Below are 27,307 nucleotides of genomic sequence, written 5' to 3'. Positions count from 1 at the left end.
CAGATGCTCAGTGCTCCAGTACCCAAGTTCCTTGAGAATCCTGGTTTTATACTGGAAGTGGAGTAGCTACAAGTCATTAAACTTTGTCAGACAGGTCTCAGCTTTGGTGCTTCCAAAAGCTTCTGATGGTCTTGTTTGGAATAACGGATCTGCTGTTCCTCTTGCTGGTCTGCCAGGAATGGAATTCTCCTTTTTTCTCCATCTCTGGAGCCGAGCCGGCTCTGTGCTGGTGTGGGCTGTGTAGGGGGCTCCTGAGAGGGTTTTTAACACAGTTTCCTTGTCAGAGATCCTCCTGCTGCTGTGGAACAGCCCAGCACTGCCCTGGGGGTGTTCAGTGCTCGTGGGAGAGCAGGGCTGTGCCTCACCCCCCCATTTCAGAGCACAAGTCCCATCCCTTCTGCTCCAGTGGGGAACAGACCCAGCTCGTGTCCCGTGAGATGAAGCTTCCAGTGTGTCCCCCCAGCAGGACTCCCCTCGTGAGCCTTTAGGGACCAGTTGCCAGGGATGGAAACGAGCAGCTTTCCATCCCCGGGGCGTTCCTGGTGCTGTGAGTTTTCCCTCGGGTTTCCATTCGGTGGGAGCAGGTTCCGTAGGCACAGCAGGAACTTGAGGAGCAGGTTTAGGCTCATGTCTGGCTGGCACTGGTGGAGTCTCCCCATGGCTTTTCTTGTGCTGCCCTGTGGATGGAGCTGCTGTTGACATGTCTTGCTTCAGCCTCCAGCCCATTTTCACTCTGCAGAAACACAGCCCTGTGGGTTGTAAATAATCATCAGTCAGCGATTTGCAGTGGAATGAGAAAGACTTTTGCACATTTTTTGTGGTTTTGGATATTAAAAAATTGCAGACTCTGGTGATTCTCACCATAAATTCAGCACCTGCCCCTGGTTCCTGTGACACTTGGGTAGTTTCCCCCCATCTCACAGCCCCAGCGTGGCTGGAGCAGGACCGTGGCAGGGTGATGCTCTTCTGGTTTTCTTTCTGCACCTTCATTCCAAACTTCTCTCCCCAAACAGTTACCTTCTCCTGGTTCAGGTCACAGTGTGCTGGGGACAGTTCTCCATCCAGATTAACAGGGCTGGACATAAAATCACTGAGCTCCTCTTAACAGTGTCTGGATTTCTGAGATGGAGTCATCCATGGCTTTCCTGGAGAAATCATTTGCTGTGGGGAACAGCTCAACTGTTATAAAGTCTTCAGCAGCACCAGAATGACCACTTTAAGCTCATTGTCATGGCAAAGATAGAGGCATCACAGCTTCCTTCCATCCTCCCTCATCCTTCCCAAACCCAAGGTGGATAATCCCAGCTCATTCCCTCATTCCTCAGTGGTCACCCCTCTCTTCTCTTCTCTTCTCACCCCTCCTCACACAGTTGCTCCCAGACTGTTCCCATCACTGCACAGCAGCCAGCAGGGTTTGCTGTGACGTGTGCTGGCCTAATTATTATCATGATTTTTTTTCTAAGCAGTTAAAATATGTGGCATTTCTTACCCTCCCAGTCTTGGTGCAGAAATGGAGAGAAATCCACACTTGGAGCCAGGATTTCTGCTTTATCTGCTCCCTCTGTATCACTGGAAGAGACCAGACAGGAGAAATATTTGATGTTTTAGGAACAGTAAACACAAAGTCTTTCTGTAGTGTCACGTCTCCTGCAGTCAGTCATGGTTTGCTTGGTTTTTTCCTTTTGTTTTTTAAACTTTTCCGGACAAGTTTTGTATGGAGGTGTAAAAGTTTCTGACCTTGTGGGATCCTGAGAGTCCTCGGTACCACTTTTCCTGGCAGTTGGTGCAAGGGGTGAGAGCAGGGCAGGAGGTGACTGGAATTGTGTGCATTAGGGTGCATGTTGATCCTGTTCCTTCCTGTTGATCTGTAAGCTGTTCCATTGGCTTTCTTTCTGTTTCCTGCTGCTTTCTTGCTTCGTTATTGAAGGGAGGATTCAGACCTATACAGGTAACTCCAACTCCTGGTTCTGCATGGCATAAGTGTCTCACCTGTACCATTCCTCCGTCAGTGAATGCATTTCTTACCTCCTGACTGCCGAGATTCCAAAGCCTCTCCAGAGCCAGGTGTTCCAGCCCCGCCAATGCTCCGTCCCGGGGTTCCGGTGCCTCTCCCGCGCGAGGGCCGAGGACGGAGCGTGTGCCAGGGGCTTGCTTGGTTCCCTGGACCTGGTCCATCCACCTGGGGCATCACTTCATCCCAACGTGGTAGAAGAGTTTGGTGCCACCCTGGGACGAGTTGCCACCCTTTGGAAAACAGGGCAGGACGAGTCGCCCGGATCAATGAGTGTAAAGGAGAGGCATGAGGTGCCTCTGTCCATTGTGAAATTCCAGCCTTTTAGCTCTTCTGGAGGTACATTGGAATAGTTACCTTGATCTTTTATTTCCCTGGAGTATTTATAAAGGTGGGTTTTTTAGCAGCCAACCCACCTTTTAAAAACAAAGGAGACAAACTCCTTTTTCCAACATTCGCTCTGAAAGTTGAGCTGTAAAATTTGATAGCTACAAAGTAATAATTATTAGTTTGTAACATTTCTTGCCTTTTTTTACCTTGTAAAATAGAAAACCCTGCTGTTCACAGATAAACCCAGACTGTCCTGCAGCTTTCTGAAGGCATGGCAACCCTTGGAAACTAGTCTTATAATTATAATATTGTATTTCTAATCCTTTCCCAGAAAGTCTGACCGGTTCTTTGTTTTCTCTCCTCTCTCCCTTCCCTATCCTAGTTTTTTCAGAGGCCTCAGATCCAGCCTCCAAGAGCCACCATCCAGAACAGCAGCCCCTCCATCCGTCCCGGAGCACAGACCCCGACTGCCGTGTACCAAACCAACCAGCACATCATGATGGTGAACCACCTGCCAATGCCCTACCCGATGCCTCAGGGCCCCCAGTACTGTATCCCACAGGTAAATCCATCAGCCAGGCACCTGAGGAGCTGCAGAGCCACCTCTGCTCCATCTGGGCTGGCTGAGGACATGCCAGGAGTTGGTGGGATGTGTCTCTGGAACCAAGCTGGTAGTTCTGTATTTGGCCTCATGTGCCAAGGGGGGGTCTAGATTAGATATTAGGAAAAATTCCTTCATGGAAAGGGTGGGCAGGCACTGGAACAGGCTGCCCTGGGCAGTGGTGGAGTCACTGTCCCTGGAGGTGTTCAAGAAACATGTGGATGTGGCACTTGAGGACATGGTTTAGTGGTGGCCCTGGCAGTCCCGGGGGAACGTTGGACTTGGTGGTTTAGAGGCCTTTTCCAACCTTAGTGGTTCCATGATTCTGTGATTCTGTGGTTCAACCTCTGTCCTTTCTCTGGATGAAGTATTTGTTCTGTGCATGGAAACTGTAGGAGTCAAAAACAATGGGAAACCAAGCTCTTGGAAAATATTTGTGCTTTAAATGTATCTAATTTGACTTAATAGATCTACAGTCACTCTAAAACCTTGGGCCTCATTAAACAGTGTTAGTGAAATCAGGGAGGTGACTCTGTTCTGCCTCAGCTCTCGAGTCCTCCCTGCCTTGTCTTTGCCTTAGCTCTGGTTACTTTTCTGATGGTAACATTTGGGGAGGTTTACATTGGATATTGGGGAAAATTCCTTCATGGAAAGGGTGGTCAGGCATTGGAATGGGCTGCCCAGGGCAGTGGTGGAGTCACCAACCCTGGAAGTGTTCAAAAGGTGTGTGGATGTGGCACTTGGGGACATGTTCAGGGGTGAGCGTGGTGGGGAGGGAATGGTTGGACTCTGATCGTGGAGGGCTTTTCCAACCTTAATGATTGCCTTTCTCTGTAATGACCTGGTTTGACAATCAGATCCCTGGTGGTTTGGGGGGCTCCATTACAGGTTCTGTGTGCTCCTGTGTGAACTGATGGTGGTTTTTGTCCCCCCAGTATCGTCACAGTGGCCCCCCGTACGTCGGGCCCCCCCAGCAATACCCTGTGCAGCCGCCGGGACCGGGACCCTTTTATCCAGGCCCAGGTCCTGGAGAATTCCCCAATGCCTATGGTAAGTTCTGCTTGGAGACTTCTTACAGAATCTTCCCTGGGTGTGTTTTTCTGTTGTCAAGCTGCAGATTTATAATAACAAGCTGGATTAGCATTTGTTTGAACTTCAAATAGATGCTAAATTTGGTGGTGTCACAGCCCTGATTATTCACTCCTGAAAAATCCCCACTCCCAGAGCATTGTTTGTGTGAGTGCCTCAGGAAAGGCTGCCCAGGATCACATGGGACCAGGAATGGTGGCTGTTTCTTAGTCCCTGCTCAATCATTGTTATTTATTAAGGTATTGTGGGTACATCTGGCAGCCCTGGTTTCCACTGAGCCGTGCCCTGGGTCTGCTCCCAGGAATACAGCAACTGACTTTCTTATCCCTGTGTTCCTTGTTCGGTGTTTAGTGAGGGGTGAGAGCAAGCCATGGGGTTTGTTCCCTGGTTTTATACTGCAAAGATCAGTTTAGTGCAGTGGAAGAGCTTGTAACTCCTGCACAGGCTGAAATTTGGCCCTTTTGGGGGGCGACTCCTGGTGTTGCCTTTTCCAAAGCAAAAAGGTTGGGAGATTTGTCATAGTTATGATCATCGTATGTACATGTGTTCAGGGTGTTTGACTGGATTGAAGCTGTGTCAGGGAGGGTCAGGTTGGATCTCAGGAAAAGGTTCTTCCCCCAGAGGCTGGTTGGCACTGCCCAGGCTCCCCAGGGCAGTGGGCACAGCCCCAAGGCTGCCAGAGCTCCAGGAGGGTTTGGATGATCCTCTGGGACACAGGGGGGGATTGTTGGGGTGTCTGTGCAGGGCCAGGAGTTGGACTGGATGATCCTTGGGGGTGCCTTCCAGCTCAGGATATTCCATGATTCTGTGACTGTCCCAGGTCCTGAGGTTCAAAGCTTCAATTAAACATTCCAGGGCTGCATGTCCAGGGCTGGGGATCCTTTCTGTCCATGTCTCCTGGTCCTTGAGTCCTCCAGGGCCTCCCAGCTCCTCTCCCCTGGGTCCCAGTTTGCAAACCCAGTGGGTGACTGTCCTTCCCCACCTCTTCTCTTGGTAATCACCTCTTACAGAAAAGCAGTGAGGTCTTTTCTTAACAATTCCCAGCGTGTTGCTGTGTACAATCCCTGTCCTCCTGACATCACAGCCCCTTGGGAGGCTTTCCATGGGATCTGTGTTTGGATGGTTCAGTCAGACCAGCTCCTGCAAGCTGTGTTTGAGATGCAGAATTAGGAGTCTTGCACTCATGTCCATCACTTCTTCCCTTGCTCATTTATGGCAACATCTGAAAGGCCCCCAGGATGATTGCATTCATCACCCCTTCGTGTGGGTTGATTTTTGAAGGGTTTTCACCTCTCAATATCAATTTTGAGGCATTTTGTTCTCTCATTGCTACCTGCCCATCACACTCTGTGACCTGTTGGGGGCAGAGGTACTGTCAGCTTCCCATGGGCTGTAGTGTTGGAATTCCAGAGCCTTGGGGTGACTCATTCCCTTCCAGGCTGAACAGTGACAGCCCTGCACCCTTGGCAGAGCTGCAGGTTTGCTCTTCACACACACAGATGCCTTTGGAAGGGGAGTAAAGCCCCACTTGCTTCCCTGTGTATCATTTGGAAATCTTTTTTAGTATTTTCCTTCTTTCTGTTCTTTACTTGGTGTGTGTGGAGCTCATGGGACTATGCTGAAAGGTTACCCTGAACCCTTCAAACGTGGTTCTGCAATTTCAGAATAGAAGGAGGGAGGGTAATTACGAGGCAGCTGCTTCCTGGTTGTTTATCCTAGAAAAAAACCAGAAGGAACATTGCAATGGTTCTTCAAACCTGATCCCTTAAATGAGGAAATTGCCCAGTATTCCTCATTTTTTCTGCTGTTACAGCTCTGCTTTCCTACTTCCTGCTTAGACTTGCTTAGTCTTCACTCTTGTAATTAGGAAAAGGTTCCTTTCTGGCTGCTTTCCTCTCCTGGAAGTGCCTGTTTTCTTGCACAGAAACTTGGAATCTTTCAGTCCCAACTTGTTTTTAGGTTGCTGTGTCTGTGGAGCATCAGTGGGTGAAGCTGGAGCTCTCCATCCTGCAGAGTTTTCCAGGCAGGGAAGGTTTAGCTGAGGAAGGGGATGATGCAGCTTTGCCTGTGCTCATCCATCTTTCCCTTCTGTTCCTTCCTTGCTATTTGGAGGGACTGGGAATGCTCTCAGTCTCTCACCAGGTGCTGCCAGGCTTGGGGAACAACTAAATCTACAATCCAGGCGTGGATAAAGCTGCTGGCAGTGCCTTTTCCCATAAACCACAGGATTTGTAGCCAGTGTGGCTGCTGGATATCAAAATCATGGCAGGACCCGAAGAAGGTGATGAAAGCAAAACTTGTGAGGATGGACAGTGCATTTTTATAGCTCAGTTTTGCAATTTATCATTCTCTGATATCAGGGAGTTTCCTACAGCGTTGGGAAAGACCTTGAAATGATCAGTGGGAAGGAGGGAAAATAAAACTTCGGTACTGTAGAACTGGAAGTGATGAAAAGGCAGGAGAGCAGAGAGTGTGGCACTGACACAGGCACTTGACTTGTTGCAGTAGAAGCTGTTTCCTCCCAGAAGTTCACTCTTGCTTTGCAGGATTTGGGTTTTTTAAGTATTTTTCATAAAGGAAGAGTCCTTCCCTGAGGAGCTGCCTCTCTGTCAGGGATCACATTACAGGGGGTCTGTAGAAATGAAGGTCATTCCCACATTCCAGGGCTCCCAGGCTGGCTCCTGTCCCCTCACCTGACCCAGACTCTGCTTGGACACTGGGCAGCTCCACCAGAGTGTTACTGGGAAGAGTTTGAGGTTCATCACTGTTTTTAAGGAGAGATAGAGGAGAGTTCATAGAATCCCAGAATGGTTTGGGTTGGGAGAGACCTTAAAGCTCATCCCATTCCACCCCCTGCCACAGACACCTTCTGTAGCCCAGGTTGCTCCAAGCCCCATCCATCCTGGCCTTGGACACTCCCAGGGATGGGGCAGCCACAGCTTCTCTGGGCAGCAGTTCTCGATTCCCAGGCTGGAGAGGTGCTGGTGGACACTTCTGTGCCCTGAGGCCTGATCTGAGCTCCTGCTGCCCGACCCTGACACTCAAAATGAGGCGTCTGTTGAGTCACTGAGCCCAGCCCAGACTGAACACTTGGAGCACCTTGTACCACACAGGGCTCTGTGCTGGCAGGACAACGCTCCCCCTGGGAGGCTGCAGGCAGGGAGCCTGCCCAGAGCTGGTGCTTTCAGCTCTCAGCTGGGGGAATCCATCCTCTGAAGTCTCAAATCAGACTGTGCAGGGCTGAGCTCTTTCTTGGGTTTCACCCTTTGCCTGAGATTGCAGTGACCCCTGGTTGGGTTACAGGCACAATCCAGGTTTCATTCCCATTTAAAGGTTAGCTCAGCTGAAGAATGATCAGATATGAATAAATCAGATTGCTCCAGGGGCAAGTGCAAGCAGTCAGTCCATCCAATATCCACGCCTAGAAGGGAAAAAACCCAGCAGCACCTCACACATTCCCCTGACACCGGATCGTGGGCAGAAGGCAGCTCTGCTCTGTCACCCTGATGTCTGGCACGTTTTTGAAGCACTCAGTTATTGAGCCAACATCATTCCATAAAGGAAACCATAATGAACCATATTGGCTGTTCCAGTGTGAGCAGCACCACAGTGAAATTCTGCACTAATCACCATGGTCGTGCTTCTCGTGAGCTGCAGCATGAGAAGAACATTGTTTGTAATTATATTTTCTGATTATGCTTCGAAACAGGCTGCAGTTGACCTTGCAAATTGTTTGTGTTGGTCTGACTGAATTCCTCTACGAAGGCAAAAAAAATGATAAAGCAGCAACAAACTCACCTGTTTGTCAGTCAGGGGAGTCCAAGGATGGTCTTTTAGTGCCTTGGTGGTGCCCACAGGCCCTCGGGAATGGATGCACGTGGCCACCTTTTTGCCATGGAAATTAAAAATTCTATAATGAAATAAATAAATAAATAAATTTAATTAATTGGTTGAGGTTTAATAATTAAATGATTTTTAATAATTAAATAATTTTAATAATTAAATAAAAATTAATCTCTTGCCTTGATGAAGGAGCAGCTTCTGTTGAGTGAAGTGAGGAAGAGCAAACCCAGATCGTAGTTAGAAGTTCTGGGGTTTGGAGGAAGGGAGGAGCCCGTGGCCAGTTTTACCTCTTGTGCTTGGTTTTAGTTCCTTAACAACCAAACTGAGCTTCTCCCTCTTGTTCCATCCTTGTTTCTCCCCAGGAACACCGTTCTACCCCAGCCAGCCCGTGTACCAGTCCGCGCCCATCATTGTGCCTACGCAGCAGCAGCAGCCACCCCCCGCCAAGAGGGAGAAGAAAACGGTGAGTGATGGCCCTGATGGACACACTCCTTGGGGGATTGGAAGGTGGAAGGAAATTAATACCCTTCTTAAGCTTAAAACTGAGCTTTATCTTCGCTGGAGGCCCTGGCACAGGTTGCCTGGAGAAGCTGTGGCTGCCCCATCCCTGGAAGTGTCCAAGTGTCCAAGGCTTGGGGCAGCCTGGGGGAGTAGAAGGTGTCCCTGCCCATGGAACAAGGTGAGCTTTAAGGTCTCTTCCAGCCCAAGATTTCAGGATACTACGATTCCCAGAGAGGTTACACCTTACCTGTCACAGCCAAGCGTCATCAAACATTGCACAGTGCTGAACTTGGGCCTTATTTTCCATTTTTCCACGGGGACCCTCTGCTCTGAGTTTGGGACATCTCAGCCAGTCAGAAAGGAAAAGAGTTTTGCTGGTTTTTAAATAAACATCAGTGAAAGCAGCAGCATCTCCCTCAAAGCTTGGGATCCTCTCCTGCCTGTGCTGCTGCTGAGGGTATTCCCAAAGAGCCAGGTGGGAATAAGCAAACTCAGCTCAGCTTGGGAGAATGTTGGGAATTGGTTCAAAATGACAGAAAAAAAAATTATTGAATATTACGCCTTGGAAAAGGTAGAAAACCAGTAAGTTGTGGAAGTATTTGCAGGCTCGGAAGAACCTGAGCACATTATGGAAGGGGTCTGGAGAGCACATTCCCACTCTTTCTAATTCACTGGTGGGAATTGGAGAGAGACAGATTAATGGAATTTGAACCCATCTGCAGGTGGATGGTGGGGAACAGTAAAGGTACATAGGGAGAATGTAAGGTTTAAACAGAAGATGAGGGTGGACTTGAACTGGTGAATGAATAATTTGTAAAGATTGAAAAGGAAATGACACCAGTCTGTGTGTGAGAGTGGTTTGGAAATGTTAAAAGAACTCTTTCCTGGAGGGGGGGAGGAAATATAAAAAGGGACATGGGCATGTCTCAAAATGCAGAATATTTGTATCTTTGGAGTTTTGAAGATGATCTGAGGTGGAGAGCTGAGCTGGGCTCCCAGGAAAGGCCTTTTTTGGGGCTGCCCTCAGCACAGGGGCTGCAGCTCTTTAGTCACCTCTTCAGTCCCCAGGAGTCTCTTTTCAGCATCCCAAACACGACATGCCCAGATCCCTGATGCCATTGAAATGCAGAGCTGATCAGACACGCTCAGCTGGGATTAAGGCAGTTCCATGCCAGCAAAGCCGAGTTCTTTGAGGCAGAAAAGGGATTTTAAATGCCCGAGATGCTTCTCTCTGAATGCACTATTTCAGTTTGCTAATTGGTGTTGCAACTGAAGAAATGAGGGAAATTAAAGAGAAATTAAATGTATTGGTGTACCCACCCCCACATCCACCATTAGGTGAGTATTTAAGTAACTTCCAGGCAGGGAAAGCTTGTTTTAGTGGCATTGACTCCATATCGGGGGAGGAGAGGGCAGGAATTTATGCCAACTCTCAAGTCCTTGTTGCTGTGGTTAATTAAATGTTTTAGCAGGAAAACCTCATCAAAAATAAGAGAAGCCCAACATCCTGAGTGCCATGTGTGCTTTTGTGTCTTCATAACCCAGAGTGGAGCAGCCACCCCACGGCACTGAATGTGATGAACCACAAACCCCTTCTGCAGTTTGGTTTTATATCACGGAATCCCAGAAGGGTTTGGGCTGAAAGGGACCTTGAAACCCATCCAGTTCCAACCCCTGCCATGGGGGGATTATGAGGGGCATGGTGGTTTCCAGAGGGAAGGGTTCTGGTGTCTCTTGGTTTGCTTGGAGTTGTTTGCTTGGATTTCTGCTTGGAATTACTGAGAGTTCAGCCAAGAGCTGTGGAGAAGGTGGGTGGACACAGCAGCTCTGGCTTCAGGTTTATCAGACTCTCCAATTCTTATTGAAGGTGGGAAGCTCTGTTTCACATTATCCCAGACAGTTTGGCTCTTCCCCGTGTCCAGGGATGTGGATTGGCTCAAGTGTCATTGAGGGTTCAGTGAGTGTGTTCTGGAGTGGTTTATTTTGGAAAATATCTTTTCTTCCTATTTTGGGGCTGTGAAGAGACACAAAAACCCACTTGTTTCCTAAATGCTGCTGAGTTTTACAGGACTTTAGTTTGTTCTTGCAGTTTCCCTTTCCTCCTCTCAGTGTTTTTGTTTGATTCCCTCTGTTTTGGTGCAATGATTGATTTGTTTTCCCCCTTTCCCAGCAGCTGGGTTGGCAAAATCACAGAGTTTCACATTAGGGTAAAACACAGCCTTTTTTCATTCTTGCCCTTTTCACTGCCTGGCAAGCTTAGCTCAGTACCTGAACTGTCCCCCAAATCCTCTAAGTTGCAGGAAACTCCTGTCCCAGCAGAGACCAGATTTGAAGTACAAGGGGCACGTATTTTAGCCCGACCTGCTGTGGTTGATGATTAAATTAGGTTTTGATTAAGTGAGGTTTGGAGATGAAGGGATGACATGCCATGCATTTCAAGTTATGGAAAGAAACCCCATCCCAGTGCTCCTGCTGAGCCCCAGCTCAGCCCAGCGCCGGGTGCTTGGGGTGTGCTGGGAGTGTGTCCTGCCCACGCTGCTCTCCAAGGGTCTTGTTTGAATTATTTCTGTGTTCAATCCCGCAGATCCGAATCCGGGATCCAAACCAGGGAGGCAAAGACATAACAGAAGAAATCATGTCTGGAGGGGGCAGCAGGAACCCCACCCCCCCCATCGTCAGACCCACCTCCACCCCGACTCCGCCTCAGGTAGCGAAGGTTCCTCCTCCCGGGGCCTCTGCTCTGCTCTGCTTTGCTGTGTCAATCCCAATTCCTTGAGCTTCCAGCACCTGCATTCTCCTAAACTATCCATGTTCTTCAAGGATCGTCGTTTTTTCCCAAATGTGGTCGTTTTTACCACCTGCAGCTCGTCAGTGTGGAGCTGCAGTGCTGCTGCAACCCCCCCTCCCTTTGGGTCAGCAGCAGATTTCAGAGTGTTGAAGGAGGAGCCAGAATATCTGTGAGAAATGAGATGTTTTTCTATTAGTCCTGTGCACCTGGGGAAAGTCCATGTCACACATGTGACTGATTATACACCCTCAGTTGCATCTCTGTCCAAACTAAAGACTTTCTGCCTTAGTGGTGCTGGTTTAGAGTCACCAGAAGGAGCAGGACTTGGGAATTTTCTCAAAGAGCCGTGATAAATCTGTCACGTTTGGCCTCTCTGTGTTCAAACTTAAAAACTCATTTTTCTGATATGGGAAAAATCATAAATATCCCAAGCTGATGTTCTCCATAGCTCCTAAATCCCTTCTTGTCACACACCTTTGAGTCTGACCCCTTCAAGTCTCTGCCTGGGGGCCTGAGCAGAAGCCATGAAGGTTCTCCAGGTGATGGGGGGGCTGTGGGTCAGAGCCTGGCTGGAGCTGGGGTGTGATTTCTTCTTCTTCCATGTTCTTCCCTGTTGGATGTCACCAGGTTTTGCCAACTTTTTAGGTGAAACAGCCTATTTTGAGCCGAAACCTTCCTTTCCCCTCCACGTGTGAGTTGTTTCCTGCTGACTGTGCTGAGGCAGAAGCACGACCTTGCCTGGAGGTTGTGCTGGAGTGGGAGCTTGAGATTCCAGGAAGGTGTAACTGGGACCACTGAGGTGCAGCAAGAGCCTGGCCTGCAGATCTCCCCTCATGAGGCCAGTGGGATAGTTATGGATTTCAGTCATTCCCAGGCTCAGTCAAATCCTTTTGTCACCTGAAGGCACCACCTTGTGCTCTGTCACCTGCTTTCTCCTCCTCCATCGTGGGCAGCACCCGTTAAACTTCTTTCCATAAGAGGAGACACTGTTGGTGTCAAACATTGGAATCCCAGGAAGATCTTCTTCCCATTTCTTCCTGCTAAACGACTTTCCCCATTGGAAGTGGGCAGAGCTGGAGCCAGCCAGGCTTCCCATGGTGTTCCTGCCCGGTGCAGCGAATCCAGGCACTTCTTACATTCTGAAATCTATTTTAAGACACTACAATTAAGTCAACCAGAAGGAAATAAATGTGTTTCAAGAGGAGGTTAACAAGCCTGAATTTTGATGGGCTGTAATTTGTATGCAGAGCACAGCAGTGATGTCCAATCACCTCCTCCAAGGTATGCAAATACTCCTTTGTTTAACATCCAGCCTTCCTTCTGATGAGGTGCTTGGAACCACTCTTGGTAATCACAGAAGAGCTCTGAAATTGGGCTCCCTAGAAAAAGTTCATTAGTGTAACATAACTGAAAATTTAAGCCCACTTAAGCCAGGAAAATTCCAAGTTATTGTCCCAACAGCTTCTCTAAACCAAGTCTTGGGAGCACGTTTAATATCTTGGATGAAATTAAATAGAACCTTAATAACTGTGCTCAGGGGCTGAATTGCAGCAGTGTGGGTGTTCCTGTTTTGAACAGGCTCAAATCAGGGATTTTTCAGTACTCAGCCATAACTATAGAGATGCTCATGGTTTATGGGCAGCTCCTGGAAGAGCTGCTGTGGTTTGTTCCACCCCCTGCTCCTGAGGGGCTTGGTGGGATTTCAGCTGGGTGAACCCTCAGGATGTGAATGTACAACCTCAGGGCTTGGCAAGGCATCACCTCCTCATCTAATCAGTGTGACTCCCAGTCCTGTGAGATTTTAGAATGACACTAAATTCTAATAAAGCTTCTTTATGTGATCCTGGAATCACATTCCTATTTAAATGTTCCAAGCACAGGGGAAGAAACTTCCTCAAGAAGTGCAGGAAGGCACTGCTGTAGACCACTCCCTGTCCCCCATATTTGTAAAAGAAACGCTTTTATAATAAAAATAGGTTTCCAAATGTTCCATATTCCATTTAAATTCAAATTATTTTTTGATTTTTTAAACTCAAAACTCTTTTTTTTTTGACTTCAGTAAAACCTGAAGCTTCACTAACACAAGCCTGAAGCACCTTCTTCTCTCAATAGATTAAGTGCTGAATAGCAAAAAATTCTTGGAATTGTCCAGAAAATGAGCTTTGCTGCCAAGATGAGCCCTGTGCTTTGAGCCATTTCTGTGCTTTTTGCAGCTCCTGCTCCGTGTTCAGCATCACTGACTGAGAAGTGCTTTAGATGGAGTTTCCCAGTGCTCCAGCAGTGGGTTTTAATTACTTTTTAGCAATGAAAGTGCTTTAAAGTTCCTGCAAAAGAAGCTGGAGGGCCGTGGAGATATTATCTGTCCATTTCTAGCAGAACACTTACTTTCCACACTGTGGTTTTTGCTGGGAAAGTGAAGAAAACCCAGGACCAGGATCTGATTATAGTGTTTCCTCAGCACTGACTTCCACAGAAAATCACTTTTTAAAGAGTAAATGCTCTTGCTTTCCTGGCAAACCTCTCCCAGGTCTCAATGAGTTTGTCAGACCTTGTGTTTGCTGGGTCTCTGGTGGGGTGGAAGAACCCAGAGCCAACCCTTGGAGCCTCATAAATCACGGAGGGATTTTCAATGGGACTTTTTCCTACAAGGTCTCTAAATGCTCCATTTTGCAGCTGCAAGGCTCAGTGCAGAAGCACCACTTATTCATTTGCACGACCATTCCCACAAAATAGATGAGTGTTTCCCACATTTCTTAAGGAAATACAGTTCCTGACCCACAAAGTTTCTGGGCTCACAGTTTCTTCTTCACTGGTCTGCTTTCGTTCATGGGGTTCTTGTCACCTTTTCCTTTTCCCCATGGATTTCATCCATACATTTCCTATAAAATGAAAGTCCTGATCTGCTGAGGGCAAGGGGAAAAATGTTCTTTGAACCTGCTCATTTGTAAAGCTGGGTTTTCCTTGGCCTCTTTCCTTCAGCTGGAGGTTGGGCTGCAGTTCTTCATCCATTCTCCAGCTGACCGATCAGGCTCGTTCCTGGAAGAGGAGCAATCCCAAAGAAAACTTCAACCCTTCACCCCTACTGAGATTTTGGTTCTTATTTTTCCAGATGTGCTTTTTCCCAATCCCCCTGAAATGGTAAAAATCAGTGTCTTGAAGATAATTCCATTGTTACCCTGCTCTGTGGAGATGAAACAGCCGGAAAAGCTGGAAATGGGAGGGGAAAAGAAGAGAAGCAGGTTGACAGAGAGTTTCTTTGCATAGGGAAATAAGTTTTTCTTGGATTTCTGAGAGCCTGTGTGAAGGCAGGAATTAGACACCCATGTCTTGAGCATTCTGCTGGGTTTGGATTGTTTAAAAATCCCTTTTCCTACCGATGTTAGAGGAGTTTTTGGGTGCGGAGCTGGGTGAGAGCTGACACCTGCAGGGAGCTGCCTGGCTTTCCACCTGGGATTAGGAAATTGAGATTTAGCCCCATTTTCTTCTTTTCCTGGTCCCTGGTGTGTAATTAAGGGGATTTTGTAGCTACCTTGCCCCGTCTGTGTTCACTCAAACAAGTGTCTCACCTTTGAAGTTGAGGGAGTTGGGGCAGTTACTTAATCTTCCTTAAATTCTGAGATTAAATACAAAGGATTTTACCAAACCTTCATGAACACAAGTGAAGTGTTTGCCCATTAATGATGGGAGTTAATTAAAATACGTGTTCTCTGCCACAGGCTGGGGCTCCTTCAGTCTTTCTTCATACTTTGCTGGTCCTGCAGTTTTGTTCTTCCACACAGACAATCTCAGGCTCTCTCCATGTTGTTTGGGAATCAGCTCCTCCTGCTCTGCCTTAAATTGCTGCCCAGTTGGTTTTATTCTCATGTTGCCCTGCAGGTCCCACCCCCAAGGCTGGTTGTGGGTGATTTTTTCATACAACCACCCCAAAACTGGGCGATTTTCCTGCTGATGAGTGATGTGTGTGCAGGGAGAGACATCTGTCCACTGTTCATACACTCCTACACACATCACCAGTGGATAAATACAGAGAAAAGGAAATAAATAGATATGAAATCTCTGAGGTGGTTGAAATAAATGATCAGTTGAGGAAGGAGTCAAGTCCCAAAAGAGAACGTAAAAACATGGAGGAACATTCCTGCTGCCCCTGGAAGAAACGTTGGGAGAACCAAGTGTGTTGACAGCTGTGCTGTGCTGTCTCTTCCTTGCTGTTCTTTTTCCCTCTCCCTTCTGCCTTTCCTTCCCCTTCCCATGTACTTTTTGAACGTATCCAACCAACCTGTGCATCTTTCCTCTTTATTTTCGCTGCCTTTGGTTTTTCCTCTTTATCCCCCCCCATCCCAGCTCCCCACTTGCCTGGTGCTCCGTGTTTTCCTGTTCCCAGGCCCATTCTCACCCCTTTGTCCTTCCCCCCCAGCAGGTGCCCAGCCAGGTCCCCGAGCCCAGCCCTGCAGGATTTGGGGCCGTGGAGACCCCCCACCTCTCTGCCAGCACCCCCAGCACTGCGGCCACCGCCTCCAAGCAAGGTTGGTTCGGGGAGGTTTCCTCCCTGATTATTTTTAGTCGCTTATTTTTCCCCTCCTTTCTTGTTTTAGTTTGAAGGTTTCTGGCAGGAAGACAAGCAGGGAGCAGAAATAGGAGGGGAGGGACTTCTCTCTCTCTCCAGTGGAACATCTGAAGTGTGTTGCTAAGGGGATTAATTGGAATTTGCTAATGTGAAACTGGTTAAAAATAATTGTCTTCAAGCTTCTATGTCCTAAACATTGTTTTAAAGTACGTAGAAGGGTGAAACTCCTCTCACCCCTGTGCCATCCTCCAGAAAACACTGTGTTTTCAGTGAAATGCTTTTGCCAGAGAGGCTTTGGATCACTTGGATAATCAGCCCTAGCAATGGCACAGAACCAGAGGATCATGTGGCTCCCCCAGAGCCGCTCGTGTGTCTGTCCTGAAGGAGTGGGCAATTTTAATTAAAAAAAAATAAAAATTGATGTGCAAAGTGGCTCATAAAGCCCAGAGCAAATTTTGCCGACTTTGGTAAAAATGGCACAGATGGAAAAAGTTTCTTAGAAAGCATCCCCTGGCCAGTGCTCTCAGGAACAGGGTGGGATTTTGGGATGTCTTGTGCAGGGCCAGTAGTTGGACCTGGTGATCCTGCTGGGTCCCTTCCAGCCCAGGATATTCTGGGATATACATTGGGAGATATTTTTAAACTGTTCAGAGGAGTGTCCCAGGAGAGCTGATGGACATTCCAGGGCTCTTCCCACACTGGAATTTCGTAGCCATTCAAAGCTTAATTCCTGATGTGTGTCCAGCTTCCTGTCAATGGGCTGGGTGTTGGGATATGGAGCTGTCACCACTCCTTGCTTCCTGGTTATCCAGGGTGCCACAGCCTCCAAGGTTCCACCTTCAGCAACCTGTGCAGGGAAGTTGGGAAGTTCCATCTTCTCCTCCTGAGTGTTGCCTTTAAACTTTGAGCCTGCTGAGACCTTTTATTTCAGAGTATTTAGAATCATGGAATCGTTTAGGTTGGAAAAGTCCTCCAAGATCATCAAATCCAATGATTCCCTGCCATGTTCATCCCTAACCCACGTCCCCAAGTGCCACATCCACAAGGTTTTTGAACACCTCCAGGGATGGTGATTCTGCTCTGGGCAGCCCCTTCCAGTGCCTGACCACCCTTTCCATGAAGGAATTTCCCCTGATATCCAATCCAAACCTCCCCTGGCACATCTTGAGGCCATTTCCTCTTGTCCTATCACTCGTGAGATGTGAGAGAAGAACTAAGCCCCACAGCAGCACAACTCTAGGAAAAAAAGGGAGGAAGCCAAGCTCTCTGATGTCCCTTGATCCCAACTGCAGGAGGTCACTGCTGGGGGGCCAAGGGCAGCATCCCTGGGGCTGATGTGGCTCAGAATCAAACACTGACTGCAGATGTTGCTCCTTTATGGCCCCAGTGGGACATCTCTGAACTGCTGCAGTGTCTAGAAATGGGTTGGAAAGAGCTGAGAAAGGACCTTTGGGAGATGGTCTGGTCCCATCTCCACTGGAAGTGGGGCTGTGGCTCTGTCTGGATCTTGGTGCAAACCTTCAATGTCCCTGTCACCTGAGGGGGGGGGGTGGGTTTGGTGTCCCTCAGATCCACTGTGGCTGTGCTGGCTCAGCTCACAGGCTTCTGCTGCTGCCCAGCTCTGGCACAGCTGCTCTTCCCGGCCCACGTGCCCTCTGCCGACATTCCCAAGTCCCTCTGGCTGCCAGGGACATCCTCTGAGTGCTCCACGGTGCTGGTGGCACTGCTGAACACGATGCAGGCACTGAAATGCCCTCTGGAGAGAACTGATGCTGAGCTGTAAAGCCACAGAATTCCAGAACATCCCCAGCTGGAGGGACCCGTAAGGATCCTCAAGTCCAACTCCCTGCTCCTCACAGGACCACCTACTACTAAACCAGGACCAGGAGCTCCTTGAACTCTTTATCTCTGAAAATCCAGCACTTTCCATCACAGTATTTCACCTCTGTGTTAGAAAACATGGATCTCCAGGAACAAACAGGTCTTCTCCCTCTTCTCTCTCTTTAACTTAATCCCTTCTTAGGCAAGAGTTGGACTCGATGATCCTTGTAGGTCCCTTCCAACTCGGAATATTCTGTGATTCTGTGGACTGTGAGCAAACTGGAATAAGTGTTTATTTAGTTACAGAGCTCTGACAGTGCTGGTTTAAATATAGATCAGGACTTGACTGGGGTTTAACACTGCCAAGCTTTCCTGTGTTTATCTCTGTTCCATCCCAGAAAGAGTCAAACATTTGTTCCAGTCCAAAAATTGCTAAAGAGCACATTTATGTAAGCACTGCAGGGAGAGCCCTGGAATAACACCCAGAGCATTGGGCCAGGGCCTGGGGGGGCAGAGCAGTGCTGGGTTGGTGTCAGTCATAGACATTAATTAATAGACACCATTAATATTATTTGAACTGAGCTGGTGACTTGAGGGCAGCACAGCTGTCCAGAAACACATGCCAAGGTATCAAAATGATTTTTCACTTTGATGTTGAGCTGGTTTTGCTTCCCAAATCTAACCAGTGATAGATGGATAGATGTGTGACTGAAGTGTTTATTAAAACCAGCACTGTTGTTTCCCTGAAGTCCCCTCTGCTGTGGATCAGATTCCCCCCTGTGCCCTTCACCTCCTGCACTCTTCCTCCTCCACTGGAGTTTGGTGTCAAGGTTTCACTCTGATTTTGTGGTACCCTGGGGTGGTTGTGCACTTGTTGGTAACTGTGAGCAGCATTTGGCCCCTTCCCACGGGCTCGTACCGGGAGTGGAGCCGCGTCCTGTGCCGGCAGACCCGGGCTCTGCCACCCCTCACTGCCAGGCTCTGCTGCTGGCTTGGTGCTGAAGTCATTCCCAAGGCTGGATTTGGCATTGCATTGCATTTTTCTTTAAAAGACAAGCATTTGGCATTTCACAGGATCCCAGAATGGTTTGGGGTGGAGGGACCTTAAAAGTTCATCCCGTTCCAGCTCGCTTCCATGAGCAGGGACACGTTCCACTGGACCAGGTATAGGAATTGCTGCTATAATACCTTGAAAAATCACATTATTTAGGGGCAAGCTGTTCCTATAGATGCCCCTGGTGTGGATATACCAGCCAGGCTGCTGGAGGCAGGGATACTGCTGGAGAATCCAGGTCAAGCCGAAGGCTGGGCATGTGGAACCTGGCTGCAGGCCAGGCTGTGCAGGAATTGCAGTGGGATAGAACTGCATGGGATCAGAGCTGCCCACTTTTACTGCACTTGCACAGTTTCGGGGGATGTTTGGACTATTATCCTCATTTTAAACCTCTTTCCAAACCCTGCAGTGTATCAGATGTGGAGAATGTACAACAGGGTTTGTGGAAAACAGACTTAATGTCACATCCCGGAGTTTGGGAAGCTCCAAAGCCCCTCTGCTGACACTGGTGCTGCCTCGTGAGGGTTTGCATCGGGACAAAAGATGGAAAAATGGCAGCGAGCCCAGCAGTTATTGTCAGATCAACACCACAGAGCAGAGAGGAATCCCTGTATCCAGTAAAATCTTCCTCATCCCCAGCTCTGGGCAGTCTGTGCCACCGGGACCAGCCAGCAGCCCAATCCTGGCTTTTCCAGGGGGAAGGCAGAGGGTCTGTCTGCTGAGTGTGTGAAAGGACCCTCAAGGAATAATTCTGCAAAATTTATATTAATGTGGAGATTTTAAAAAAATATCTCTTGATCTTTCCTCCTGCACAGCCTGGAGCTCCCATAAATACTGTCTAAGTGTAACATGAGGAAGGATCTCAGCATATTTAGGAAGAGGGATCTGATCCAGCCGGGATGAATCGCCTTGATTTGTGTTTTCCCTCCCCAGTTGTGTCATTTCACGTGACTCTGTCACACTTGGCAGGGATGGGTGATCCTTTTCCAGCACTTGGAAGTTTGTTCTCCAGGATGGGGGTTCAAGTTCAGATTTGCTTCTCATTAGCCAAATCTGTTCCTTTGTTCTCTGAAATCCCCCCTCCTCAAATCACCTTTCTGATGGAGTGTTGCACACACAGCCTGGAGCTGTGGCCAGAGAAGGTGTGGTTTGAAGGCAGTGAGTTAAACCACTGGTGTCAAACCCAGCTGTGCATTTTTGCTGAGTTTTATCTCTCAGAATGTTTTTCTAGACACTTCAAATGCTTTTTTTTTTTGGAGCATTCTCATTTGACTCAGGGAGAGAATATCCAGGCAGTTGTTAATAGCAAGCTGTGAATGCCAGGAATGCTCCCTGAGTTCCTGCAAAGGACCTTGCAGAAAGCAGAGGTGACAAGTTTTCTTTTCTCAACCAGTTCCTGGGTCCTTTTTCTTCTGTGGAGCCTCCAGAACCAAACTCAGCTGTTGGGACACTCTCTCCCATCTCTTTCCTCCTCCCAGGCCCTCTCCCTGGGTGCCTCATTAAATTGCTAAACTACTGCTTTGGCCCTGGTCCTCTGTAGTGCTGCTGACAGCTGGAAGAAGAGCTTGTTATTGCTCCAGCTACTCCTAAAGGTGGGACTCGATGCTCCAGGCAGTTTCAGATGGGTTCTCCTTCAAAAACCCTTTGGTTCTTCTTCAAAAATCCTTTTGTTCGCCTTCAAAAACCCTTTCCCTGCAGCTGAGTTGTTGAATAAGCCCCAAATGGAAATCCAGCAGAGCTGAAGAGCCCAAGAAAAGCCAAACCTCTTCAGTTCTGCCTGAATTTGGATGATTTAGGGTCAGTTGTGGCCTTTGATTTCCTAGTCTGAAGAGCAGGGTTTGTGCCTCTGGCTTTTCCAGAATTATTTTTGCTGGTGTGACAGTGGCCTGAAGGAGTTTAGTGTTCCTGCAGGATCCTAAAAGATTTGTGGCAAAGGAGTGGGAAGCAGCCCAGAGCTGCAGCAGAGCTGTGGGAGCTGCGTGACGGGCACGGCAGGGCCGGTGTCGCCGCTCTGGTCACAGCGGCAGCTCAGGGCTCGGTATTATTCTCTGGGCACAATATTTTGGGGTTTGCTCTGATACATTTCTTCCTAACCTCTCATGTAATCAGTTTAACCCGTTCCCCTTTGTCCTGCCACTCTCTGTCCCTGTAAAAAGTCGCTCTCCCTCTCTTTTATAAGCCCCCTTTAGGCACGGGAAGGCCACAATGAATCTCCCCAGATTCTTCTCAGGATAGCAGGGGTTGCGTTTTCAGCTTTTCTGTCTGGACTTTTCCTTTAGATGCCAGATGAGCTGCAGGTGCCTCTGGTGTCTCCTGGAGCTTCCTGGCAGAGAGCAGGAATGGGAACCGAGGGGGTTCAGACACCGAGCCGGAACATGGGGTTGCCTTGCTCTTTGTAACATTGCCTTTTTATTCTCCTTTCCCAGAAGAGAAGCCAAAACCAGATCCAGTATTAAAACCACCTTCTCCAGTCCTCAGACCAGAGCCTGCTGGGGAGAAGAAAGATCAAGCTGGCCAGACCACAGAGGCCTCTGCCCCCGTGGAGACCCCCCCAGAACTTCCTCCTGCTCCATCTCCTCTCCCGGCCGCTCCCGTGGCAGCTGCTCCTGCAGCTGCTGCCGCTCCTGCTGTCACCGTGCCCAGCAAAGCCCCAGCTGAGCCGGAGGAGAAATGCGAACTGGCTTCCCCGCAGGAGGAGGCGATGCCCGCGATGCCCGCGATGCCCGCGATGCCCGTGCCCAGTGCCACGCCCTGCCCGGCCCCGGAGCCCGCGGAGGAGCCGAGCGCCGAGGGGAGTGTGGGGGGTGTGGAGCCCAGCAGCGGAGCAAGTAGCGATTCCCCAGGGCCCGGCGGCGCGGAGCTAATTAACGAGCTGATTAACGAGGCCAGCGGCGTTAATGACGCGGGGGCTGCTGCCCAGGGCGGGGCAGAGGGAGCCCAGCCCGAAGCTGCGCCGTTGACTGTGGAGCCGGAGCCCCCCGAGGCGCCCCCGGCAGAAGGGGACAGCGTGCCATCATCTCCCAGTGCTCTTCCCGCCGCTCCCTCTCCTCCTCCCACCCCACCTCCCACCCCACCACCTCCCTCTCCTCCGGTCGCCGTTGCTGCTGTTCCCACTACAACTCCTTCTCCACCTCCTCTCCCGTCTCCGAGTGCCCTCCCTGTTGTCCAGGGGGATTTAGAAGGAGAGGAGAGCACAAGAACTACTCTTAGCGAAGAGGTGAAAGATGCTGACAAGAAGGAAGAGCCGGAAGCCGATGGGCAGCTGGAGGAGAGCGCAGAGGCTCCGAGTGTCAACTCGAGCAAGAGTCCTGTCCCAGGTAAGCCTTGGCACCGTGGGCTGGCGTGGAGGATGAAGGAAAGGGGCCTCTGGAGTTCTTCTTCCAACAGGTGTTTCTATTGGAAAAATTCCCGCTGTGCTGCGTAACTGTTGTGGTTGCAAAGTGCTGGTCTTGGTTTGCAGGGATAAAACACCCTCGAAGTCGTTCCTAAAGGAGGCCCCTGGCTTGGATGTGTGTCCTGGGGTGGGATGGGTTTGTGTGAGCCACAAGGGTTTGGCTTTCATGGTGACACAGGGCTGTTGGAGGGGGAATTCAGAGGACACTGCTTTGCATGGAATCATGGAATGGTTTGGGTTGGAAGGGACCCTAAAGCTCATCTTGTTCCACCTTCCACTATCCCGGGTTGCTCCAAGCCCTTTCCAACCTGACCTTGGACACTTCCAGGGATGGGGCAGCCACAAACGCTGTTCTCCCCCAAGTGAGTTGCTGGTTCAAGGACCTGTGGCTCTGGATTTATGAGCCTGATAAACACTTGGGCCCTGAAGCCCTTGGGATGAACATCCTGGGCCAGGGATTTCCCAAAACCCCTGGAGCGGGGCTTTTTCCAGCTATAAAAATGTGGCACAGTGTTACCACACGTGGGGAAATGCAGAGGACCATCAAAGCTCTCCCAGACAAAGGACAGCCGGTGTCACACACGCTGTTCCAGACCAGTGTCCCACCCCAGGGTCACGCCAGTGTCACACACCTCCACCTGCCCAACCTTGGTTAGTGAGGCTTTTGCTTTTCCTCTGCAAAAGGAACATCTAAGCAAACTCTACAGTTTACAAATTTACAATTTTAAACTTAAATTTTATGATTTACAGTTTGAAATTCACTAAAAATTGCGATTTCTGTAGCTGCCTTTTAAAGCCCAGCCTGTTTCTCCAGGTCATTACCTTTGGTTTGAGCCCTGTGACATCCCTGGTGTGGCATTTCACGGATTGACACAGACCACGCTTGTCTTCTTGGCTGTGTTTTCCATGGAAAACTGCTTTTTTTCAGGAATTCCTGGAGGTGAAACTATGGAAAAGAAGTTAAATCAATCAGTTCCTTATATTTGCTGCTGGTGGGTGTAATGGTGGCTGTTCTGCACCCCAGAGGTGTTTGGACAAAAAGGGACAAAAAGTCAGTTGCGATTTGGGTCTTGTTGTTGGTTATGTGTTGGTTGGTTTTTTTTCAAGTAGCATAAAAACAGGGATTGTTTTGGTTGTTTGGTTGGGGCTTTTTTAAGTAACATTTAAAACAGGGGTTTTTTTAGTTTATTCTTTTGTAGATGGGGAGTGGCCTCAGCACATCTCAGGCCAGGCTCTGCTCTGGATTAAATGAAATGTAAAGCTGAGGTTGGCCCTGTTCCATGTTTGTGTGAGGCTGCTGTAGGTCAATATTCTGATCTTAAATAAAATCCAATATCTAGAGGAGATCAGAAAGATCCCTTCACTACACCAGCCACGGGGTTTTTTTCCTGTTAATTTTCTTCTATTTTTATTTTACTCGGGTCATTTCACTGCTCTGGCACTTGTTGTTCTTTCAATCTGAGCCACTTCATAACCCAAATTAATTTCCTTACAAAGGAGAGAAAAGGGACTCCGTAAATAAGGTTTTGCTCAGGCAGGTTCCAGCTTGTGCTGTTATTGCTGTCTTTGTAATGGCTTGGAGTTTAAATTAAAAAAAAATTAACTTACAGTGTTTGGGGCTTTTAATTATGCACAAGATTAATTTTAATGCTCTAATGTCATTAGGTTCCACAGCACACATTAGCCAAGCCATTGGCTTTGGCAACAGGGAGAGAAATAGTTCTCAAGTCATGTAAAAGATGACTTGAAACTCAGATTTCTATTAAAAGCTCAGGGCTTCAAGGAAAGCAAAAAGCTCTCCAAGTGGCGTTTTGTGCTTTACCCCTGATTTAATGATCTCGAACTATTGCATTTCTCTGCCAGCCCTCTTTTGAGCAATAATTTTCCAGTTCTTTCTTGGAGAGAGGAAGAGGGATTGAAATAACATCATCTGAAGCTGCTTGTTAATGCAGGAACAAGGAACTGTCTGCCATATACATTGGAAAATCCAGCTGCTGAACTTCAGGAGCAGGGAGAAAGAGTTACCGTGGTGTGTTTTCCTTGGACTGAAGGCCAAGAGTCTTTTTCATGATCTCTGGAGTTGGGATAGAAACTGGGATAAGGGAAACCTCTCGAGCACGTGCTGCAGCCCTGAGCTCTGTGACTTGGAGCAATATTGCTTTGGGGTTTTCAGCAGAATTGTGTTTTTATTTCAGAGCAGCCACAAATCATCATCCCACTGCTTTGCCTTTGAAGGGAGCTGAGCTGGGCTGACTGGGACAGGATTGTGACCTCGGAATAATCTCAGTGCTGCAGCAGTTCCTCCAGCCTGTCCTCTCCATAGTTATAACCTGCCTGCCTAATTTTGGGAATGAGACCTTCATCCCCTCCCCCCAGACCTGGCAGGGCAGTCCTGCTAAGACTCAGGTGTATCCCATATGTCAGGATGCAGGCAACAGCTTTTCAGGGATGAATGGAGTGATTTGCCTGTTCCTCAGGTGCTTTCCAGAACACACCTTCTGTCCAGCGGTCAGGGAAACAAGACTGTGATTTTTTGCTCCGTCAAACTCTGGAGAGAGAGAAAATATATTCACTCTTAAACATCTTCATCCTCCAGCAGTTTTCTCACAGCTCAACAGAACAACTTTGTCAGTGTTTGCAGGGAGAGGCTGGAGCTGAGCCTCGGGGATCTGGGGAACCTCTGCTCTTTCTTTTACACTGTATTTTACCCACTCTGAACACCTTCAGTTGTCCTGGCCTGCACAGTGAAGTTTTAGTGGTTCAGTCTCAATGTCTGCCAGTCTCCGGATCATCATTCCCTGCTCATTGGCATCACTGGTCTTGCTTCCCTGTGGGAATGGGGAAGATTTGATGGGTTTTGGAGCATTAACCATGGAGAACTGCAGGCCCTTGTACCAGGTGGGTGGTTGCTTGCTGCTGACCACAGCTGGGTTGAGCATTCCCCCAAGTGTGGGGTTAGACGGGACATGTTGTTCACCGTGTCCGAGGGCACAGGTCATGTTCCCGTCTCCTCAGGAATGATTTTCTGGAGTGGGCAGAGCTGTTACCTGCAAAGAGCACGAGCATGTGGCTTTTAAAGTAATTAATCCCTACTCATCTTCACTGCAAGCAGAAAAATACAGATATTATTATTATCAAGAGAGGAACTGGGTGCTCTGCCTGCGATCCGTACCCAAAACATCTCTCCGGCTAAAAGTCATCAAGGACTTGATTTTGTTATTAAATTCTGGCTTTTCTGCAGCTGCAGTGAGGGACCAGCACTTTTCAAACAGGAAAAATGTTGTTGGTGGAGTGGAATTTCTGCAGACAAGGTGCTACCAGAGCCTTGAGGCCTTTGATGTCACTGTTGTGTCCCAGCTATTACGAGGAGCAAAAGGGGAAATAAGAGACGGGTGTCTGTCCCAGGCAGAACTCCTTGGAACACAGGAAGCCAAAAGAGCTTGTTAACCCTTGGAATTCAAAGGGCTGTTTCTTGCAGAGCTCGTTTATGAGACATATTTCAATATAAAGGAGCCCAGCTGCCAGCGAGTCCCGGTGTGCCTGAGCTGGGGGGGCTGTAACGAGCAACTTGGGGCAGTAATTGGAAATATCTTGGAGAAACATCTCCACCACCCAAACCCAGAGAGGCAGAAACATAAATCAGGTGTAGCCTTTTTCTTGATTTGCTGCCGTAGCCACTGGAATATGTTTTCTTTCCCATGAGCTGGAAGGCAGTGGTGGGTCCTTGCTTTGGTTTTTCATGGCATGTTGGATAAAAAAGTGAAAATACAAGAGCTGGTATTAATTTAGGCTTCACAGTTGGCACCACATCAGAGAGGAGAGGCCTCCTGTCCCACTGGATGGGCTGTGGACTTGCTGGTGGGGAGCTCCTGTGGGAAGATGTTCCACGCAGGAACGTGATGCAGCTGGAGAAATGGGCTGAGGTAGCTCTGGGCCTGCTGAGCAGATTCCTCCAGTGGTGCTGTTAGCACTGGGAGTGGTGTCTGGGATGGGCTGGAAATAAGGGTTTGTTCCTCATTCCAGTCCTAAAGTGTATCCATGTTGTCACTCCTTATCTCCCTTGTGTTTGTAAGCAGAGATAACAAAGAGCTCAGAGTGTTGCTTGGGTTTGCTGGTGTCCCTTCTCCAAGGGAATGGAATGATCTAATGGGCCAAAAACAAGCTCTGGAAGTGTAAATGCTTCAGAAATGGAGCTGCATTTGGGCAGGAATTAAACTGTGTGCATGTGAAGGTGCTCAACTTTGGAGACAGGAAAACTGAGAGGAAGTGTCTGGAGATCTCCCTTGCCAAGAGCCAAGCTGGACACGGAACTTTGCATCTCCCTATGGCTTTTGGAGTGAAACTCAGAGCTGAAACTCCACTCAGATGGACAGTGCTGTTGTCCTGATGGATTTTGGGTTTGGGAGGGTTGGCACCTAAACTCACCTTGATTTCTAAGCGGATCAGCATAAATTCTCCTTTAAATCCATTCCTGCAGCAGAAAGGAGAACTCAACAGCAGAAAAGAAACCTGCTGTCTGCTATTTTAAGAGGGGAAAAGTTGAGCAACATCTCCAGAGATCTCTGGAGGTCCACCCTGGGCAGCTCCACCACACAGGCGAGTGTTGCTGCGGCTGCGGAACCACCGGGTGATGGGAGTCCTGGGATTTAAGGCAAGACTTATTGGCAGGGTCTCAGGCTCTGTAAAGGTTTCTTTTGCCAAAAAAAGGTGGAAAAAGTGTATTCTTGAGCAGCAATAATGTTAAACATCTTGCCAGCTGAGGAAGGAAACACCCCAGCCCCAAATCCATGACCCCGGAGTTTAGTTCTGTGCGGTTAAAAATGAAACATTATTTTACACCGTGGATGATTTCCATGGTTGGAGCTTGAGAGGAGTGAAATTCTGTCAGATGAAAAGCTGTGGGGGTTAATCAGTTAAATTGCTTGGCAGTGGCAGTGTTGAGGTTGTTACTGTGCAGACGTGACCCCTCCTTGGAGAAATCCCCTGGAAGTGTGGAAGTGGCATCACCAAACAAGAAGCCGTCGATGTCCAGCCTGAAAACAGTGGGTTGGCTTTTGAAAAACACTCCTTTTTCACTGAATTATAGCAGATTTTTGTGACAGAGGGAACTGTGGAGCCTTACTTAGATCCATGCTTTGGTAAATCCCAGGAATCACCACCTGGTTGTTCCCCAGCCTGGTTTCAGCCCAGGATGGTGGGAATAGCTCAGCTGTCCTTGCCGAGGTGCCAGAGCTGCCGTGAGCAGCAAAAGGCTGATCCTGGTTGTGTAAGGCAAAGCCCTGTTGCAATCCATGCAATCCATGCCTGCTTG

General features: G+C 48.7%; 1 protein-coding gene across 17 annotated transcripts in view; it reads left to right on the top strand.

The window, feature by feature from the left end:
- EIF4G3 (eukaryotic translation initiation factor 4 gamma 3) overlaps positions 1-27,307 on the top strand; it is a 143,077-nt gene that overhangs the window by 77,556 nt on the left and 38,214 nt on the right. For 9 of the 17 annotated variants that reach the window (XM_027711414.2, XM_039385585.1, XM_027711408.2 and 6 more), the window contains 7 exons: positions 1,928-1,948; positions 2,724-2,903; positions 3,878-3,992; positions 8,237-8,337; positions 10,960-11,082; positions 15,578-15,686; positions 21,029-21,919. In XM_027711414.2, the coding sequence (XP_027567215.1) occupies positions 1,928-1,948; positions 2,724-2,903; positions 3,878-3,992; positions 8,237-8,337; positions 10,960-11,082; positions 15,578-15,686; positions 21,029-21,919 (1,540 nt within the window). The remainder of the gene's footprint in view (positions 1-1,927; positions 1,949-2,723; positions 2,904-3,877; positions 3,993-8,236; positions 8,338-10,959; positions 11,083-15,577; positions 15,687-21,028; positions 21,920-27,307) is intronic. The other 8 variants (XM_027711417.2, XM_027711413.2, XM_027711410.2 and 5 more) reach the window with 3 other exon arrangements.

The sequence above is a fragment of the Pipra filicauda genome, unplaced genomic scaffold (assembly GCF_003945595.2).
Source record: "Pipra filicauda isolate LSUMZ 115617 unplaced genomic scaffold, ASM394559v2 scaffold421_size600610_pilon, whole genome shotgun sequence".
Taxonomy (NCBI): domain Eukaryota; kingdom Metazoa; phylum Chordata; class Aves; order Passeriformes; family Pipridae; genus Pipra; species Pipra filicauda.
This window is presented reverse-complemented; position numbering and strand designations above follow the sequence as displayed.